This window comes from Mus caroli, unplaced genomic scaffold (genome assembly GCF_978045245.1).
Source record: "Mus caroli unplaced genomic scaffold, Mus_caroli_1 scaffold_18, whole genome shotgun sequence".
Lineage (NCBI taxonomy): Eukaryota > Metazoa > Chordata > Mammalia > Rodentia > Muridae > Mus > Mus caroli.
Window position 1 is genome coordinate 30,175,519 of NW_028227273.1, and position 19,219 is coordinate 30,194,737.

At 41.8% G+C, this 19,219-nt stretch overlaps 1 protein-coding gene across 1 annotated transcript in view; it reads right to left on the bottom strand.

Moving 5' to 3' along the window:
• Man2a1 (mannosidase alpha class 2A member 1) overlaps positions 1-19,219 on the bottom strand; it is a 157,551-nt gene that overhangs the window by 18,485 nt on the left and 119,847 nt on the right. Inside the window, exons 17-19 of the mRNA XM_021185720.3 lie at positions 5,411-5,544; positions 2,869-3,010; positions 1,673-1,806 (exon numbers count right to left, since the gene is read on the bottom strand). Of these exons, the coding sequence (XP_021041379.2) occupies positions 1,673-1,806; positions 2,869-3,010; positions 5,411-5,544 (410 nt within the window). The remainder of the gene's footprint in view (positions 1-1,672; positions 1,807-2,868; positions 3,011-5,410; positions 5,545-19,219) is intronic.

Here is a 19,219-nt window from a genome sequence, read left to right on the forward strand (position 1 = left end):
CCAGTCAGTTTGCCCAGTGTTTCCACGAGGCTGAGGATCTCCACCTTCCACAACTGTTTCACCATCAGTATTTTGAATATTAGAACAGTTGAAATAAAAAACAATTGCTTACAGAAGTTAAACCATAGGGCATAAAGCATTTCTTAATTAAGTGTCCTTTAAATCTATCTCACTACAAATTAAAATTTATAGTTTCTTCTCTAGTTCATTTTTTATTTAAAAGGCGCTATGGATTCAAACTCTAGAATCTATAGTGGAGTAAAAGAAAAATTTAACTAATATAGGATTATAGAAATACTGGATCAAATTAGCTCAATTGCTATGTAAGGAGTTTTGAATAGAATCAACAAATTATTTAGCTTCTAAGTGAAAGCTTTCTAGGTCTAAAATAAACACTTTTATTGCTGTAGTAAACAGGAATGTTGTATGCTAGTGTCGCTGACAAGAGAAGAAAACCAATGCAGCTTTAGTTTGTCAAACCAGGCTCTTTTGTCAGTGATTAAGACCAGAAGTCTCAAGAGCTGATACAAATTTTAACATCTAAAATGAATATGAATTACTTTTTTCCTAAGTAATTCTCAGTACTATAAAATCGTTTGTGTTAAATCGTGTCTTCATTCCATCAATCTATTGATGTATAAACCACCGACACAGGTAGAGAAGCCGGTGATATCTGCAGGTAAGGTATACACGGTTCAGGAGTCTAGAAGGACCACAATTACCAGGCAACAATGCAGCACACGAGGCTCTGCAATTCTCATTCATTACGCACGTGGGCAACCCTTTGTATGACACATTGGATCCCTCCTTTAAATAGAAATGCTCCTAGAAGCAGAGAAAGATACAGTCTGGATTCACATGGAACTTATGGTCCAAAGCAGGGTATCAAGGAATCATACTCAGACATGACTAGGAAATGGCAGCTCAGACCAGGCATACACAGAGATGATGTGGGCAGAAAGACATTAGCTCTGGTCCAAACTACTGCCAAGAGTTCCCGACAGGAAGGAGGAAAGGGTGTGTCCAACTACACCACAGAGCAAAAGCACACAGGAAGGACTTGGCATTGAATGGAAACCAGTGAGCCAACAGCAGAAGCCACTGGTAAGAGGCATGCATGACACCTAGGTGACAAGGGACCCAACATGAGGGGTCCACAAGCCACTGATAAATTTTGGCATCTATACTGACATCAGTGAGGAGACGGGTTGCTTGCTTGTAGTTTGGCTTGTCCAACGGCTTCACAAAGTGCTAGGGTTTTATGTAGAGCAATGAATACTGACTATGGAAACCATAAAGTCAGTCTGTTTGCAAATAATAAATTGTGATACAGTCACTAAGGCTTAGAACACACTGACTGTAGAGTTAAAACGTCTGTTCTGTAATACTTAGCTCAATAAATAAGTCAGCACTTCTTTGAACATAATTTCACCCAAACGGCTTCCTTGAAATTGTTTTTGGCTACATAGTAAAGGGAAAGAAAAAAAAAAACTATATGGCCCAAACGTAGACTTTATTTAATGTTTCTAACTCAAACATTTCTATAATTATGAACTAAATCTAAACATATAGGCATCTCAACATTAGAAATTGCATTTAAAATTTTGTTATCGCCTTAAATTTTGGGGAGGAAGAGCCACCAACATAAGAAAGGCTAGTTAGTGTTTCCTACCATGTTCACACCGCTTCTCTTCTCTAGGAGGATTCGAAACAAATTAGCTGTAATCTTATTATCATGGACACCTTGCCCAAGGCCACGGTTATCATCTTGCATGAGCCTTCGATCCATGAAGACTTCAATCTGACCTAAAACAAAGAAATGAAGAAATCTGACCAGGATAATTTTCTGCAGGTATTCATTGGAGGCCACTTAAACAGAAAGCCAGCTGCCTTGCTTTGAGTTAAGTTCCCTTTGAGATCAGGAGGGGGAATGCAGATACCTTATGAGACAACGGGCTATCTCTGGATAAGTCAAAGCAGCTACTAAGAATACATAAAACACATGATCATTTCTGCTTTCCTTCATTACTGCTCATCAATCACTCTCCAATGGCATTACTGTGGAACAGGTCTTCAACACAGGAAGCCATTGAGGGGAAAGGTCACAGTACCACAATCCAGAAAACAAAAACAAAAAAACCAACAACAAACCAATCCAACACTGCTAAGTTTGAACTACAACATCCTTTTTTCAAACGTGATCAAACTGCCTAAACTTCCGGAGTTTTAGGTTTCCGATCCAGTAAATCACAGAGATCTCAATAGGCTGGCAAAAGTCAATTCAGCTGCAATTTGTACATGGACTATTTCCAAAGCCAACCTGTTGGGGGCTTGGTCCTTAGTTATCAGGGCCACTCGAAGGGAGGAGATCAAAGCTAACTCCATCAATTGTAACTCACAGGGAGTTCCCAGCTAACTGGGCTGTAACAGGCAGGGCTTAGATGAATGCGGTCACTGCCTGAAAGCTGGAAAGGTGCAACCTCTCTCCTCCCCTCCCTTTTCCTGTCTCTTTCATTCTTCTTCCTAACTACCATGATGTCAACTCACTACAGCTTAAAATCAAGAGAGCTGAGTGATTACAACCTGAAGCCTCTGAGATTGTGAACTGAAATGTATTTCTTGCCCAAAGATATTTTTTTGTGTGTGTTACAATGAGATGCTAATGAAAACTACAGAACCAGCCAGGCGAGGCGTCTCAGCCTCCTGCTCATTACCTGAGGAAACTCATCTTATGTAGGCCTGTGTTAACTACTTGTCTCATTCTTACAGTATAGCAATTAATGAGGAGGATAATTAATATCTTTGACCGAAGAAATGCTATGCAGTTTGAACTGTGAGCTTTCGGCGTGGAATATTAACAATACATACCAGAAGCCATGCTGGAAGCACCTAGAGACTGAGCAGAGAGCAGCGTGAGCCGGTGCTCAGCATCCTGGATATACGCCATTGTACACATCGGGTAAACGTTGGCTTGAAGAGGCAATTTGCCCATGGTCCTTCTAGGCTGAATCTAGGAAACCAAGCAGTTCTTAATTTGTACAAGTCTTATTTACACATTTGCTTTTATAGATTACATTATTAAGTTATTTCTTTCCCAAAGAGAAAGGGCATCTGTTCTTATTTAAGCAAAGATATATATATAAATTAAAATACTCCTTAAAATCATATGCAGAGAAACCACAAGGCCCTCAGAAGACAATTTTTAACTGTGAAAGGTAGACCTTGTCTGGATTTTAAAATAGGCATTTCTATCTGAAGTTACAATAAAAAAAAGCCCAGCAGAGGTCTTCTGGCTTCCCAGATTTGCATAAAACAAATTATGAAGGTATTAAGTATTCATTTTTCATCTAGATCTAACTTACTGCCTTTGTAATAAATGCTAAGCACAATAGCTCTTCATTCCCGTTCAAGAAATATCTATTATTCTTGAATCAGTTTTAATAAACACCACAGAGCTTGCCACCAAATCCTCTAACATATTACATTATAATCAAGTACATACTCATAGGTAAAACTTTTCACTGTTTACTCTTGTTTATTTTAAATTGGGATAGTTCTGAAGTCCAGGGTCGCAGCCTCGGGTTTGAAAGTGTGACACAGATTTTACCTTCTGTGAGGCTTGTCAGTACTGAAAGCCATCACATACTCAGTTGTCACTGGGTTTTACTCCCTACTGCTTCAAAATGCGACCTCCTTGTCTAAACATGTAAAAGTCTAAAACGAATCTCAAAAACAGTAAATGCAGAAAGTTAGTGCCACACCTCATGAGAGTCGAGTACCTAGCAATGGAAGGGTGGTCCTGCCTAAGCTTCTCCCAGAGCTGGCCTTCAGCATCTGCCACAAGCCCTCACTGGTCCCTACCACTGGTTAGGCTGAGTCTCTTCAAATTCATATTTAACTAACCCTGTAAAACTGATCTGATTTTAAGACAACTGATTTCAGAAATTGACATGCCCTTAACTACAATTTCCATAGGTTAAAACAGGGCTTATTATGAGAAATATTTACACCGTGGACCAGAAATCAGTATCTCATCTTATCAATGGCAACAAAACGTACATTTTTAGTAATTCAGTTTTTACTGAGCTTTCTTTTTCACATGTAAACCAACATATACAAATATTTGTTTCTGTGAGATTTTAAGAAAAAGTTTTCTTTTTGAACATAAGAAAAATGAATCACCATAATGTCACTGAAAACCAAAGGGTCGCAGCAGAGTTAGTGTGCTGATCAGAATGTACACTGCAATTTTTGCTCTCTGAAGAAAGTGTAAATTTAACTTTTTTGCAGGAAATCATAGAAGAGAAAATTATTCAGCCCTTTCCACTTATAGCCAGTTGAAAAATTAGACCAAGTAAAAAGCATATGTTGTGAAATTATTTCTGCTCATAGCCAGGAATTTTTGAAATGTAAATGCCTCCAAAATATGCCCATGTTTTGAGTGGTTTATTCAAAAGGCATGTTGTCACACATATACACTCAAAATAATAGAAACTAAAGAAGCATCCAAAAAGTTCTCTTAAGCACAATTAAAAGAATCTATAATATACAAGTAAAATATAAGAGTGAATTTCCTTACTATATTTATAATTACTGTATGGTCATTTTGACTAAATGTGTAGCAGCCCCCACTCCTAAGGTGGCAGGTACCTCTCTGTGTACTTGGGTGCATAAAAGTGCACATCGACTCGATGTTAACAGATGCAAAGGACTGCCATAGAACTTAAAGGTGCCATTATCATAGCACGAGGAATCCATGACATGTACCTGTGAGTTCTTCATGAAGACAAAAGGATGGAGAGCTCCCAATCCCTAATTATGCTTCCTTTTATGCATAATTTTAGAAAAGTGTTTAATATATTGATGGTCATCAAATTCTCAATTTTAAAGATTTTTTTTTTAAAAAAAAGTATGTGTGCGTGACAGAGAGAGAGAGAGAGAGAGAGAGAGAGAGAGAGAGAGATTGATTTTGTATTTATCATGTGCATCTAGGTGTATCTAGGTATCCAGACAGGCCAAATTCCTTAGGCTGGGAGTTACAACTGGTTATGAGCCAGCTGACATGGGTGTTAGGAAGTGAACAACCCCCGACCCCCGTGACACTCTCCAGCTCCTTACCTTTCAATTTTTTTAAAAAAAGTTTTATAAGTAGATATTCTAAAACATCATCTCTCTTAATGATTTCTCCTACCTTCGGAAATCTGACAGTAGAACCTACAACTGGTAAAACTGTCTTGATTCTAGAAATAGTTGGGAACTTTAAGAGTATCTTATAAATGACTCAAAATTAACTGGGCAATTATCCTGCATAAAATTACACATTCCACACATGAACATATATATATCCACCACAAATACCACATAAACGACATATAAATACATTCATCACAGTGATTTTAGAGAAAATTACCTGATATCCATTTAGGTCAGTATAATATCTATTTTGGTTGTTTATTTTAGATGAAATTCTCATTACAATCTCACGGTTATGCACATTCCTGATGTTCACAATATTAGAAACTTCCATGGACTGCCCTTCTATTCCTAAATTTAAAAAGAAAATACACATTAACAAAAGCAATTATTGTCTCCACATTTATTAAATATACTGTAAAACCTCTTCCCATATATTTCCTTGTTTTCTGACTCTTAACCATCTCTCATATATGAAATGGTGTAACAATTTAACATTTTCTTCTTGCTATCAGTCTGGAGACAGTATTTACTTAAGACTATATGAAATTCAATAAAAGGCTGAGAGAAAGCAAGAGAACAACATGCCACATAGTTCTTAATGGGTTCTGAGGGGAGGAAGACAGGAAGTGAGGACAGACTAGGCCCAACAGGCAAGCCGCTCACCTGAACCATTCTCCCCAGGAAAGACACCATAACGTTGCCCTCTTTGATTCTCTAGAACCAGGAACTATGGAGTTTACACTCTGCTCACACAACACAGTGTGCTATCACCCTTTCAATGTTTTATCCAGAAACAGGATCCCATAAGGTAATTTATAACTAGGGGCTTTGTTAACATACTGGTATTTAGGCATTGCAAGTTGAGGGGAACCTTAGAAATTAAATCAATGTTTCCTTGTTCCCTTGGGTATCCTGTTATGGCACGATCCAGTCTGCCTTTTACAGCATAGAGCAGAAGACAGCTTGAAGATGTATCAAACTTAGATTTTTATAATTCTTTTGCAGAAAACTAAAGTCGTTTATTAGTACCCACTTGGCACTCTACCTTAACTGTACTGTTGGGTCGTCAGGGAAGCCTTGGGTCAATTTCAGAGATGAGGAGAGGTGTTGTGCAGAAATTCAACACATTTAGTAGAGATGGATTATGTGGAGGGGAGCGATTACTGCATCTTCTCCATAGATGCAGGGAAAGAAGACAAGAGGAGACCTAGTCCTGGTCCCTTGCCAAAGCTGATCCATGTGATGTTCCAATTACCCTGGAGACGAATGTGTGTGTGTGTGTGTGTGTGTGTGTGTGTGTGTGTGTGTTTGTATGTATGTGTGTATCTGTATGTGTGTGTATAGTGACTCCCACCATACGCCTCTTCAACAAGATAAAATACATTAAGAGAAGGAGGAAGAAGAACAGCGAAAAGAAGACTCTTTTCCATAGGAGCCAAAAAGAACTCATTTACTCCTCTATAGTGGCAACGAGCCAGAGAAGGGGTCACGGGGGTTTTGGAAAAGGATGCATATGCTGCTAGTTCAGGCAATACAGGTGCACCATGACCAAAGTTGCTTGGGGAAGAAAGAGTTATGTCAGCTTATATGTCCCTATATAGGTCACCATGAAGGGGAGTCGGTGTGAGGAGCGGGTGTGGCAGCAGTCCCAAGATGGCTCCAGGGACTGCAGCTAAGTCTTATGACTTGCACCTGACTTCCTCATACACCTGAATATAAGCCACGACCATCGACCATCGTGAGAGCTGCACAGGTGCACCATGATGCTGGCAGTGTAAACAAGTCCATATTTAGTGGAGACATGCCCCTGCCGCCCTGATTGGCTGAAGCTGCATGCCTGGTGAGGTGACGTGGCCTGCTGTGAGTGGATGGGGGCTGAGAGTATATAAGAGTGAGAGACCCGGGGTTCGGGGGAGAAAAAAGATGAAGCAAGAGAGATGAAGACTGAAGTTTGCTGAATAAACTGTTGTTAGAAGAACTGGTGGTTGTGTTGTTCTTGCTGGTCGAAAGCGGACGCGACAAGTTGGGACAAGAATTTGAAGCAAAACCTGGAGGGAAGAGCTGATGCAGGAGCCAAGGAGGGCTGCTTCCTGGCTTGCTCCTCATGGCTTGCTCAGCCTACTTTCTTATAGCTTCCAGGACAACAGCCCAGGGGCTGCACTGCTCCCAGGGATCTGGGTTCTCTCCTGTCAGCCAAGAAAACGCTCCCTAGGCTTACCCACAAGCCAATCTGGCGGGGGCATTTGCTCATCTAAGGCTCCCTCTTCCCACGTGACTCTGGCTTGTGTGAAGTTGACATGAAAACAGGCAACACAGAGAATTAAAAAATCATATGGTGCTGGAGATAGGAACTGGGCTGAAGCCTCTACCAACAGAGTCTGCAGAAATGCACAGAAACGCTCTGGCGCATGGCTCTTCAAGTCTCTCACCTGGTTCCAACCCCAGTCTCTCATGTTTTCAACTCATGTGGTACAACTGCCAGGAATGGGGAGAAAACGGGGAGCACACTTTTTAATAGCCATAAATCAGAACTATGAACCAGCAAGTTTAAAAGAAAGAATACCTCCACTGCTACTGACATCTTAAATGAGTGTGTGTGTGTTACATAATACTATACAATCTTCTTCGAGCTATGATATACATGACTCTAGAGGCAAACATTATTTTTGTTATGTTTATAGAAATTGGAATGTTTTTAAGCTAAAATGAAATGCTCGTGGAAGTTTAATGAACTTAAGATACACAAATACACAACACAGGCTTGCAGTGCAGCATGGACTTAGCAGAAGTATGGCCCCAAGTCCAGTCTCCAGCATCCAAACCCCCACAAAAATGAAAGGGCTGTGTAGCTCGAAGGAGCACACATGGTGACCGGAAGCTGACTCCAGCTCACTGGCAGGGCCTGCAGGATTTCTGGGGGTGTTTTATCTTCCCTTCTCTAGATTAGATTTTTCTCTCAGGGGTCAAGAGAATACATGAAATAAAATGAAGTCTTAACAAGAGAGAATATCATTAATTTCAATTCATGTCTCTCCAGAAAACATTTACAAAGAACATGCTTTAAGGAAAAAAAAATTAATAATTTCATGTTACCTCTGGCAATGATAAATTATTCCATTGAGAAAGCTATCTTTCTCAAGCCTCACATCCTGCTGTGGCAACAAATACTTCAAGCCCCTTAAAAAGAAGCCCTATATTCATTCACAAATCTGCAAGGCATTGATCTAAATTCAGAACCAAGATAGTCTTCTAAACTAAGTTCAAACTTAAAATGCCTATTCTGTAAACAAACAAACAAACAAACAAACAAAAACCAACAACAACAAAAAACCCAAAACAAATAAAAAACAGTGCCTGCAATAAAAGCCAGTCAGTATGCCAGAGTCCTTCAAGCGACTAGGTAAAGCATAAGTGTGGCTAGGACAGAAGGCTACCAACCTCTGCTGGGTCAAGAATTCCCTGAGTGAGTCCACCGAGGCCTGAGGGTTGAGTGGAAAGCACCCCAGAGGCCAGTCAGGACCATTGGTCTGAGCTCTACAGTAAGTGACAGAAAGATAGCTAATTTACCAAAGTTGGTTTCTCTGGCTTGTGCAACCAGGGTTTTCTAGGTTCTTGGTGGGTTTTCTGTAATCTTGAGAAAGAAAAAATGGTTTCAGTTGTACAAGGTTAGTCCTTTAAAGAGGGAAGAGCAAAGTCACAACTGGGATGCAGCCATGAGAAGTCAGTGCTAAGACCTGCACTTCTGCTGCAGAGAGAGTGGAGGATGCCTGTCCTTAGCAACATAAAACAAGACTAGAGGCAGGTTACAAAGCAACAAAGAGGCCAGCAAGTCTCTCTCTGAGCTGTTGTCCAGGTCTAAGGCAGACTTGAGCCTCAGCCCTGGATGGAGGCAGTGTGTCTTCTGAGAGTTTCCTGGCTTCTCACAGACACTATCTTACATACCATCCTTACATTCCACTTCGAATCTCTGAGCACACTAAGGGCTGAATCACCACTCAACGGAAATAACCAAGAAAGAAAAAAACACATCCCTCATCAAATAGAAATAATGTGGCATGGGAGGAAACCAGATTGGCGTGTGGTAAAGTAAAAGACTCTGGAAAAACAAAGGGACAGCAATTTTCATCCCGGGCAAGCACACACGAGAACGTGGGCTCTAGTGTACAGGTGTGCTAGCATGTCTGCTAACTGACAGGCACAGGTGGGGAGGGCGTGGGGGAGCCAGCTGGCACTGATACTTCCTGAGGCCACACTCTTCCCAGATCACTGTGTAACCCTGCCCTGTCACTTGCTGACAGTCCTGAGGCTGGTGACATCACAGCTAATCCTCTCAGTCACCATGTTCCAGCAGACCATTGACTAGAGAGTTGGGGCTGCTTTACAAGAGAGGTCTGGGAGAGGAGAAACCAAGCTTGCAGTCACTGCGTAGACAGAAGACTTTAGATGCAGGGTGAGGAGAGCAGGAGAGGAGTGAGCAAAGTGGGGGAGAAAGGGGAGGGAAGGAGGATGGGGTGGGAAAGGGAGGGAGATGCTGAGCTGATCCAATACAAGAGAACAACCTACTGAAACTTAGTTAAGGGTTGAGGCTTGACAGCATCCAAGCCTCTTTACAAAACAACCCCAAGCCCTATTTTTTGTTTTGTTTTGATTAGATATTTTCTTTATTTACATTTCAAATGTCATCCCCTTTCCTAGTTTCCCCTCCAAAAATCCCCTATCCCCTCCCCCCTCTCTCCTGCTCCCCAACCCACCCACTCCCACTTCCTGGTCCAGGCATTGCTTATACTAGGGGCATAGAACCTTCACAGGACCAACGGCCTCTCCTCCCATTGATGATCGACTAGTTCGTCCTCTGTTACATATGCAGCTAGAGCCATGAGTCCCACCATGTGTTTGATTGGTGGTTTAGTCCCAGGGAGCCCTGGGGGTACTGGTTAGTTCATATTGTTGTTCCTCGTATGGGGCTGCAAACCCCTTCAGCTCCTTTCTCTTTTCAGGGTACTCTTTTCAGGGTACTTTCTCTAGCTCCTTCTCTTTGGGGACCCTGTGCTCTGTCCAATGGATGGCTGTGGCATCTACTTCTGTATTTGTCAGGCACTGGCAGAGCCTCTCCAGGAGACAGCTTTATCAGGCTTCTGTCAGCAAGCTCTTGTTGGCATCCACAATAGTGTCTGGGGGTACAACCACTCTGGAAATCAGTTTGGTAGTTCCTCAGAAAAATGGACATAGTACTACGGGAAGATCCAGCAATAACACTCCTGGGCATATACCCAGAAGATGCCCCAACATGTAATAAGGATACATGCCTCACTATGTTCATAGCAGCCTTATTTATAATAGCCAGAAGCTGGAAAGATCCCAGATGTCCCTCAACAGATGAATGGGTACAGAAAATGTGGTACATTTACACAATGGAGTACTACTCAGCTATTAAAAAGAATGAATTTATTAAATTCTTAGACAAATGGATTGATCTGGAGGATATCATCCTGAGTGAGGTAACCCAATCACAAAAGAACACACATGATATGCACTCACTGATATGAGGATATTAGCCCAGAAGCTCGGAATACCCAAGATACAATTCACAGACCACATGAAACTCAAGACGAAAGAAGTACAAAGTGTGGATACTTCGATCCTTCTTAGAAGGAGGAACAAAACACCCTTGGAAAGAGTTACAGAGACAAAGTGTGGAGCAGAGACCGAAGTCATGACCATCAAGAGACTGACTCACCTGGGGATCCATCCCATCAACAACCTCCAAGCCCTATTTTTAAAAGGCCACTTTCTTTAGACATCAAGAAAATAATATGTATTTTAAAGCCTGGCTATTCTAACCGTATAGGTTCAGTGAGACGTGTTGTCTTTGGATCTGGTTAATTCCAGTGGTTTTCACTGCAAGCTTTTCATAATGAGGTTTATTTTAAAATGACTCTGATCCAGTGCAGTTCCTCCTGACTGAACTGCACACCATCTTAGCCAAGAGGCCCAGAAGTGATCCTCGCCACCTCGGGGCTGAGAGGAGCACAGGGTAGCACACACAGGAAGCACACACCGGAAGCACACCCCTGCACAGCCTGTGACTGCCACTTCTAAGAGTAAACCACAGGAGAACATGCCAGATGGCTGTCAAGAGGGAGATGACTAGAAAACTGCTCTGCTATGGCGGACAGTGCTGCAAAGAACAAGAATGAGTTGGCTGTGTATCCAGGCAGCCAGGCTTCTGGAGAGAGTGCACTTTTGTGTAGTGCTCTAAACACTATGCTACAGTTTTCCAGAGGCATGGAGCTGCCTGTGTGCACACAAGAACACACCTGCGTATCTTCAAATGTTCAGACATTACGTATATAAAGCATTAAAACTGTAGCAAAGGGGTATGTATGCATTATTTGTGTTTGTAAAAATACTTTAAAGCACTTAGAAAGAAAGATAATTTTCCTACATGTCAAGAAAACAATGGGTCACCAGCAGGAGGTCCGCTCACATTCTAATTTTGGAACAGCAGTTTCCGATGTGCAGACCAATATGCTGGTATCTGCAGGGCCTTCCCCTGCAGAACAGGTCAGGGGAATGGAGACAAGAGAGAGGAAGCCTCGGTTGTTTAATATTTGCTTAGAATTAGCTTATTGACCTAAGATACATATCCCTTGAGAGAGCAAAGCTGGAAGCCATCCTTAGTATGCCCTAGGTGTGGAAGGCAAGGCACAAGGAATACACAGAGGTATAAAGACTCTTGGCATGACAGTGTGTGTGTGTGTGTGAGTGTGTGTGTGTGTGTGGTGGGGGGCAGTTCTGATCAGCAAAGATGATGTTTCCACCCACTGCCTCTGCTTGCTTGCATTACCTTCTGTCCACTCCCTATGCCCCTGGCCTTATCTTGCCAAATCTACTTGCAACAGCCTCCCTTGGTGCTGAACAGATTGGTGTTGGCCCCTCCATGTCATCTCATTTGAACAGTTCTGGAAGACACAGCATATTTTCCCCGTGGGACAGATTCTGCAAAAATCACATAGTACTTTGCCACATCCAATCAGAGGAAATCTAATGAGAGGAAAGCACACCTTTAATCCCACCCAGCACTCGGGAGGCAGAGGCAGGTGGATTTCTGACTTTGAGGCCAGCCTGGTCTACAGTGTGAGTTCCAGGATAGACAGGGCTATACAGAGAAACCGTGTCTTGAAAAAAACAAACAAACAAACAAACAAACAAAAGGCAAGAGATCCTTGAACACTTCCCAGAAAGAATCCAGAATCCTATAAGTGGCCCTCACCTTTTGATTAGGTCAAGAAAGGATGAGGGCATCTGGCTTGTACCCAACTAGAAAAAAGGTCACACGTCCTCTCCTGTGTGGTCCACAGCTTCAAATCTATTGTTTGTTTAGGTGCGCATCTGTGTATTTAACCTGAAGTACATGTGAAAACCAGGAAACCAGAATTGGGGGACTGAGGGATAGTTTATTATGGGAGATGCTGCCATTGCTCTTGGTTGCCCATCATAGATTACTGGACACTACAGACTTTCACTTCAGGATACAGAGAAATTGATCTTAAACTGACCAGGAAACTCTCCCTGCTAGGCCTCACTTTCATAGTACTGGAAGGTGCTATACAGGTGTCTGAGAGAGAACAGACATCAATCATCTTAGCTAGTGGTGACCCCCACATGTTACAATACTGACAAGCAGGCAAGATGTGCCCACTGGTACATTAGTGATAAGACTATTCATGGTGGTGCTCTGATTACTTTTCTGTTGAGGTGGTAAAATACTCTGACCAACTGTGACTTCCAGCAAAGAGTTTATTTTATATTATACCTGCAGGTACAACCCACCACTGAGGGACATGCACACACACGCATGCGTACACCCACAAACAAGGACAACCTGCCTGAGGAATGGTGCCACCCACAGTGGGCTTCAATATCACTAATTCAGGCATGCTCGCATACCAGTCTGACCTAGGTAATTCTTCGATTGAGACTTCTCTCCAATGACCTAGCTGTGCATGTTGACATTGATGGAAAATCAGAACACTAACCACTCTTTTGATTAGATTTGGGATTGCCACAGAAGGACATGCACACCTGATGCTATAAACATAGTCAAAGATCATAGTAAGGGAGCCCATGGGCCCTAGATCTAGGCTATTGTTGTGCTATACTGTCATGTGAAACTGACTTTTTTTTTTTTTTAAATAATCCTTTATTTATCTGGTGGCTGGAGGCAGGCAACCTTTTTTTTTTTATTAGATATTTTCTTTATATACATTTCAAATTTCAAATGCTATCCCGAAAGTTCCCTATACCCTCCCCCTGCCCTGCTCCCCAACCCACCAACTCCTGCTTCTTGGCCCTGGCATTCCCCTGTACTGGGGCATATAAAGTTTGCAATACCAAGGGGCCTCTCTTTCCAGTGATGGCCGACTAGACCATCTTCTGCTACATATGCAGCTAGAGACACGAGCTCTGGGGGTACTGGTTAGTTCATATTGTTGTTCCACCCCTTCAGCTCCTTGGGTGCTTTCTCTAGCTTCTCCATTGGGGGTCCTGTGTTCCATCTTATAGATGACTGTGAGCATCCACTTCTGTATTTGCCAGGCACTGGCAGAGCCTCATATGAGACAGCTATACCAGGGTCCCTTCATCAAAATCCCATAATCAGCCACCAAACCCAGACACTATTGCATATGCCAGCAAGATTTTGGTGAAACTGACTTCTAAACATTTGTGTTAATGTCCACAGATCTGTGCTGCTCTCAGTGGTGATCAGAGCAGCTTTTGATTGCAGTGGGTCAGGGTTGATGCAGAGACATATAACTCTTCAAAGTGCTGACTGGATCATAAGTGATTGAGTGCTCACCCAATGACAGGACATCTATATCACCCCACCTCCCCAAGGCTCAGGAAACACTGTGGCCTTCTACTGTGACTGTCTCTATCCCCACTTCCTCTTCATCTCTGTCTGCACTGAGAAGGACTGAGCAATTACATACAGAAGAAGCATGGCTACAGCAGCTGCTGGGAAGATAAGTCTTTGGACTTAAAATATTTCCCTGAAAAAAATTTTAGAATATTTTGAACTTAAATCACCAAAACTATCTATCAATCTATCTATCTATCTATCTATCTATCTATCTATCTATCTATCTATAAAACAACCAAACTTGCTATGAGAGAGAGACGTGTGTCCATACGTAGTGTTACACTAGGCACAAAGGATAAGAAATGGAACCAGGCTAGATACTTATCAGTGGATGAATGGAGAAAGAAAATGTGATCGATTGACAATGGAATTTTATTAATTTATTTGAAAAATTAAGAAAGAGGAAAAAAATTCATAGAATTTACATGAAAATGGGTGAACCTGTAAGTCATTGTGGTAAATGAAATAAGCCAGAAAGAGAAATGCCACATTTTCTCTTTATGTGGTTTCTAGATGAGTGACAGGTTAAGATTCTAGAAGGGGCTATGAAATAAAGAAGAAAAGACTTTATGGGGGAGCAGAATACACAGAGAGGGGGTACCAGAGCACATGTTAATGGGGAGCAGGAAGAGGCTATCAGGAAGGAGAGAAGGGCCTGCAGGTGGGACAGGAGGAGAGGATAGGGTGTGGGGTTCAGACAGTCTGCAGTTCTTTCCCAGGCACAAACCCTGACCCAGATGCATCCCAGTAACTGCAGGCATGAGAGCCTAGGAGGAATGGCCCAGGGAAAAACCAGGCCACCAGGGCAACAGAAGTGCAGAAGCAAGTACTTCGTAAGGGGGTAAAGTGCAAAATGTTGGTTAAGATGGGATCAATAAAGAATGATGAATTTGAAGAAGGTTTAAAAGAGGACCACCCCCACCCCTCACCCCCCAGAAGCTGCTTTTCCAAAAGAAAACAACGAGTTCATGAATCAACAGGTTTGGGAAGGAACATAACACATCAAACAGCTCCAGTCTTCAAACCGGCAGCAGCACAAGACAGTCAAGAGGCAGAGCCCTGGCCTGGGAAGACAATACAGGAGCTCGTCTCCCAGTCTCCTTGGCACTTTCCCCATGCCCACGACTTGTCCTGGCTAAAGGCAGAAGAGCAGAGAGCTGCTCCCACTGGGTCCTGAGGTGTACTCTCAACCCACTTCTGTTCAGTCCTCAGACATGCTCCCTCCAAAGAAGCAGGGAGTTCATAAGTCATTCTATGTTCATCTGTCCAAAACAATCCTGCCATGGAACCACACATCTATAAACCGTCTATAAACCTTTCTACCACTCTGTATAGTTCTTCTCCCAACACAATTAGAAGGAGGCACAAAGAAGGGAGGGGGAGGGAGGAGGGGGAAGGGAGGAGGGGAGAAGGAGAATAGGTAGTGTGGGATGGAAGCTCACTTCTCACCCATTCCCACTTATATGGGTGCTAAGCAAATATAATTTGAGATACCGGTGTCTGATTCGATTTGTAAACGATCATCAAATACTTCTGTCAAACATAGTTTTCAACTGTTTGCCTTTGACAAAATTGAAGGGATGCCCAATCAGGTAATGTGATAAAATAATTAACCAAAAAAAAAAAAAAAGAAAAAAAGCTTGATGGTCATTTTGTGACATACAGTGCCTAACTCAGAAGGAGTCCTATATTAAATGATAGCCCTATAATCTTGTTTCCATTACAGCTTCTAATCCATATGAGTAATGCACCTTCGAATTTGGTACTTATGAAAACAAAAGGGTAACAGTTCGCTGAGAGAAACATTTCCCTTAAAGTTTCTAAAACAAATTCTCAAAACTGTAATGTATTATTTACATTGTCTTAATAACGCAATGCAGAAAGACATTAACACTTAGAGCCACAGAATGAGTTCTTAAACTTTAAACATATGTGCACACAGATATGCTCAACGGATAGGATTACAGTCTCAGAGAAGTCACGAAAAGTCACCCAACAAATAAGACTCTTGAGCAGCAAAGTGCAGTATTAGGACATATCTTGTGGGGACACAGAATACAAATATGACAAGAGGAAGAAAATGAAGATAAGGAAGTGAGGACTGCCAGGGAACAGTTTGTACAGCCGCTTAAAAATTCATGACTGTGCAATGAATTGCCATCTTTGTCACTGTTAACCACAGTGACGTACTTTGCCATTATTTAAACATACAAATAAAAATACATGTCAATTTAGAAAATACATAGGAGACACACAGTCCTTTATCTAGGAAACAAGGTTTGATCTAACCAACTTCCCTTTTCTTTTCCTTTCTTTCTGCCCAATTCGATGTTTTGCCAAGACCTAGCACCCTAAAACTCTCCCCACATCAAAGCTTCCACCTCTCTTAACTCCAGTGACCAGTCTTTGGCCATTTTTATATTTTAAATGCAAATTATATAATTTATCTGGCCTACTCAGTCTCTTAAACGAATAAGACACTTAACAAGTCACCTGGCTTCCTGTCCTGTAGCTTAATTATCCCCACTAAAGCCCCTGATGTGGAATCTGCAACTGTCCCCATTGCAGAGTCAGAGCTAGGAATTGCTCATGCACACTTCTATGTGCTTCCGATCCTGGGACCAAGTATCAGAGTTCAGCAAAGCACACACTCACCAGAGATGTCATTGTCCTTTCTCTGTTAGGGAGTAGTGTCTGATGCAGCAGCTACAACCAAGCTGACAGCCTGAGTCTGAATTGGTGTAACCAGAATGTACTTATGGGCCCTTAAAATAACTTCTCATGCATGCCTGAAGGGAATGATCAAGTTCCATACATAGTGACTTATTTCAATTTTTAAAAGTTCCAATTAAGAAGAAAAAGTCCTTAGTAGGCAATTACACATTATATTCCAAAAATGTTTTAATTACCTAGGTCTTCTTAGCTGTAACTTAATGATTCTTACTCTTATACTAAATATAGAATATAGCTCTGGGGGAAAACAGGAGATTGATTGTAGGCCATTTCAACATTCTCATGAATCTTTTTATAGAAATATAATAAAACAACTTCGGTGAAGCTCTGCAATCTTGGCTACAAAGGGGTGGACCCCAGGGCTGGAGGTCCCCGACTCAAGCATCCTTAGCAGACAACTTTAGAATAAGCAGACAAGCACAGAGATCTCATATGCGGACTCTCTGATGGTTATTCACAGTTGGCCCTCTGCTCTTTCTACTGATTAAGAAACAGAGTTACCAGGAACTTAAAGGATAAATCCAAAAGGTTATGTAGCTTTCAGAGAGGTCACAGAAAGGATTTACACTAAGACTAGGCTCCCTCATCTTCATTTTACCAGGGGACCACCTCCCACATTTTACCAGGGGAAGGACATCTGAGCCTCTAAAAGGCAAGCGTCATGATGAGCCCCCTGGGCTTTCTATAACATCCTCAGAGCTGCACAGAGAGAACCCGAGAACTCTGCTTGCTGGCTACAGCCGTCCAGGGATACTCCTCGGTCTTCGGGGTCTTAGGAGTCTTTCCTTCCGTGTTTGGTCAGCAGTTCATTACATGTTTGCCCCAGGCCGTTTGCTTTCTTTTAGAAAGATCCATTACACATGTGTAGTACTGTTATAATATGTTGTTGAAAGATAATACAAATACTGCACTTTAGATATTTCTCCTAAGGCTGAAACATGGCTCCCACACACATTCTCACTCATTCACAAGCACCTGTCCAAAAAAAAAAAAAAAAGCCTCCAGGCAGCGGGGAACTGGATGGAGGACATTTAATGGATTTGGGACCTAAACCTTTTGCCAGTGAAAACATACATGATGTGCTGGTAACCCATGGCAACCTAATTTTTCAAAGTGCGGTTGATGTCAGAGAGTTGGGCATTAAAAAAGTCTAATAAATACAAGCGTGAAGAAGAAGTGGCCTTTTAGCTGGCGGTGCGGCTGGCTGAGCGCTATGGCGCTCCTTTAGGAGATACTCAGTTTAAAGCACGACACATGCTCATTTCATATGTTATTTCCTACAGATGGAGAACACGAGGAAGCGTCAAACACCAACCTAATGAAAAGAAAAATTAATTCCTATTCCCTTGTCCATGTTTTATCAGCAGAGAAAATGTCATTTTCCTACAAACTAATCTTTTAGAAGATGATTCCAAATGGTTCCCAGGGTATCAGATTAAATTGTGTGAGTTATAAATGGATTTCTTAGTCAACCTGACCAAAAAAAAAAAAAAAAAATCAAAGAATTTCTCCAGACATTGCTGAAGCAACTATGATCTTGATTTTTCAAAGTTCATGAGCAAATGATTTCCTTTGAGATTTATTCCAGAACCCTTCTGAATGTGATCTGTGAGAGATAACGAAAAGACAAACATATTTGCTTTTCTTAAAATTTAGATTTTTAGTTTGTGTGTGTGTGTATGGGGAGGGGGGGAGGGCTGTCTGTCTGTCTGCCTGTCTGCCTGCCACAGGCATGCAGTGCCTGAGGAGGTGACAAGAGATTCCTTCCAACAGGAGTTAGGGATGCTTAGGAGCCACCACGTGAGTGTTGGTCATTGAACTTGGGTCCTTTGCAAGAACAGCCACTGCTCTTATTTGGTGAGCCATTTCTCAAGCCCTTAAATATGGTGTTTGTGAATAGCTAAGTGACTTTGAGAAACAGTGAGCCTTCAACTGAACTAGTTAGTTTGCAACTCTGTGGCAGGTGTAAACAGAGAAAGCAGAATTCAGTACAGCAGGTGGCTGGACCAAGGCTCGCCACCCAGCTGGTCTCACAGTCAATCAGTAATGACCAATTGGCCTGTGAAATCTGGGAAGTGCCTGATTTACATTCTTGACAGAAGTTACATTAGGCAAAATGCAGGTGGGAGACACACCAAGAACTGAGAGGATACTTGGTCAGCTCTGCATAGTGGGAAAAAGACTAGTTCATTAAACTGAATATTGAACACAGACTATCAATTAAGAGACAATCTGTAATATTAATTCTCTTCCTATTTGTCAATGTTGCAAAACAATAATAAAATATGTTGTAAAACTAACAGATAACAACATAATATAGTGACATGTAAATAAGGAAACAATATTAATAATCCCATTACTTCCTGT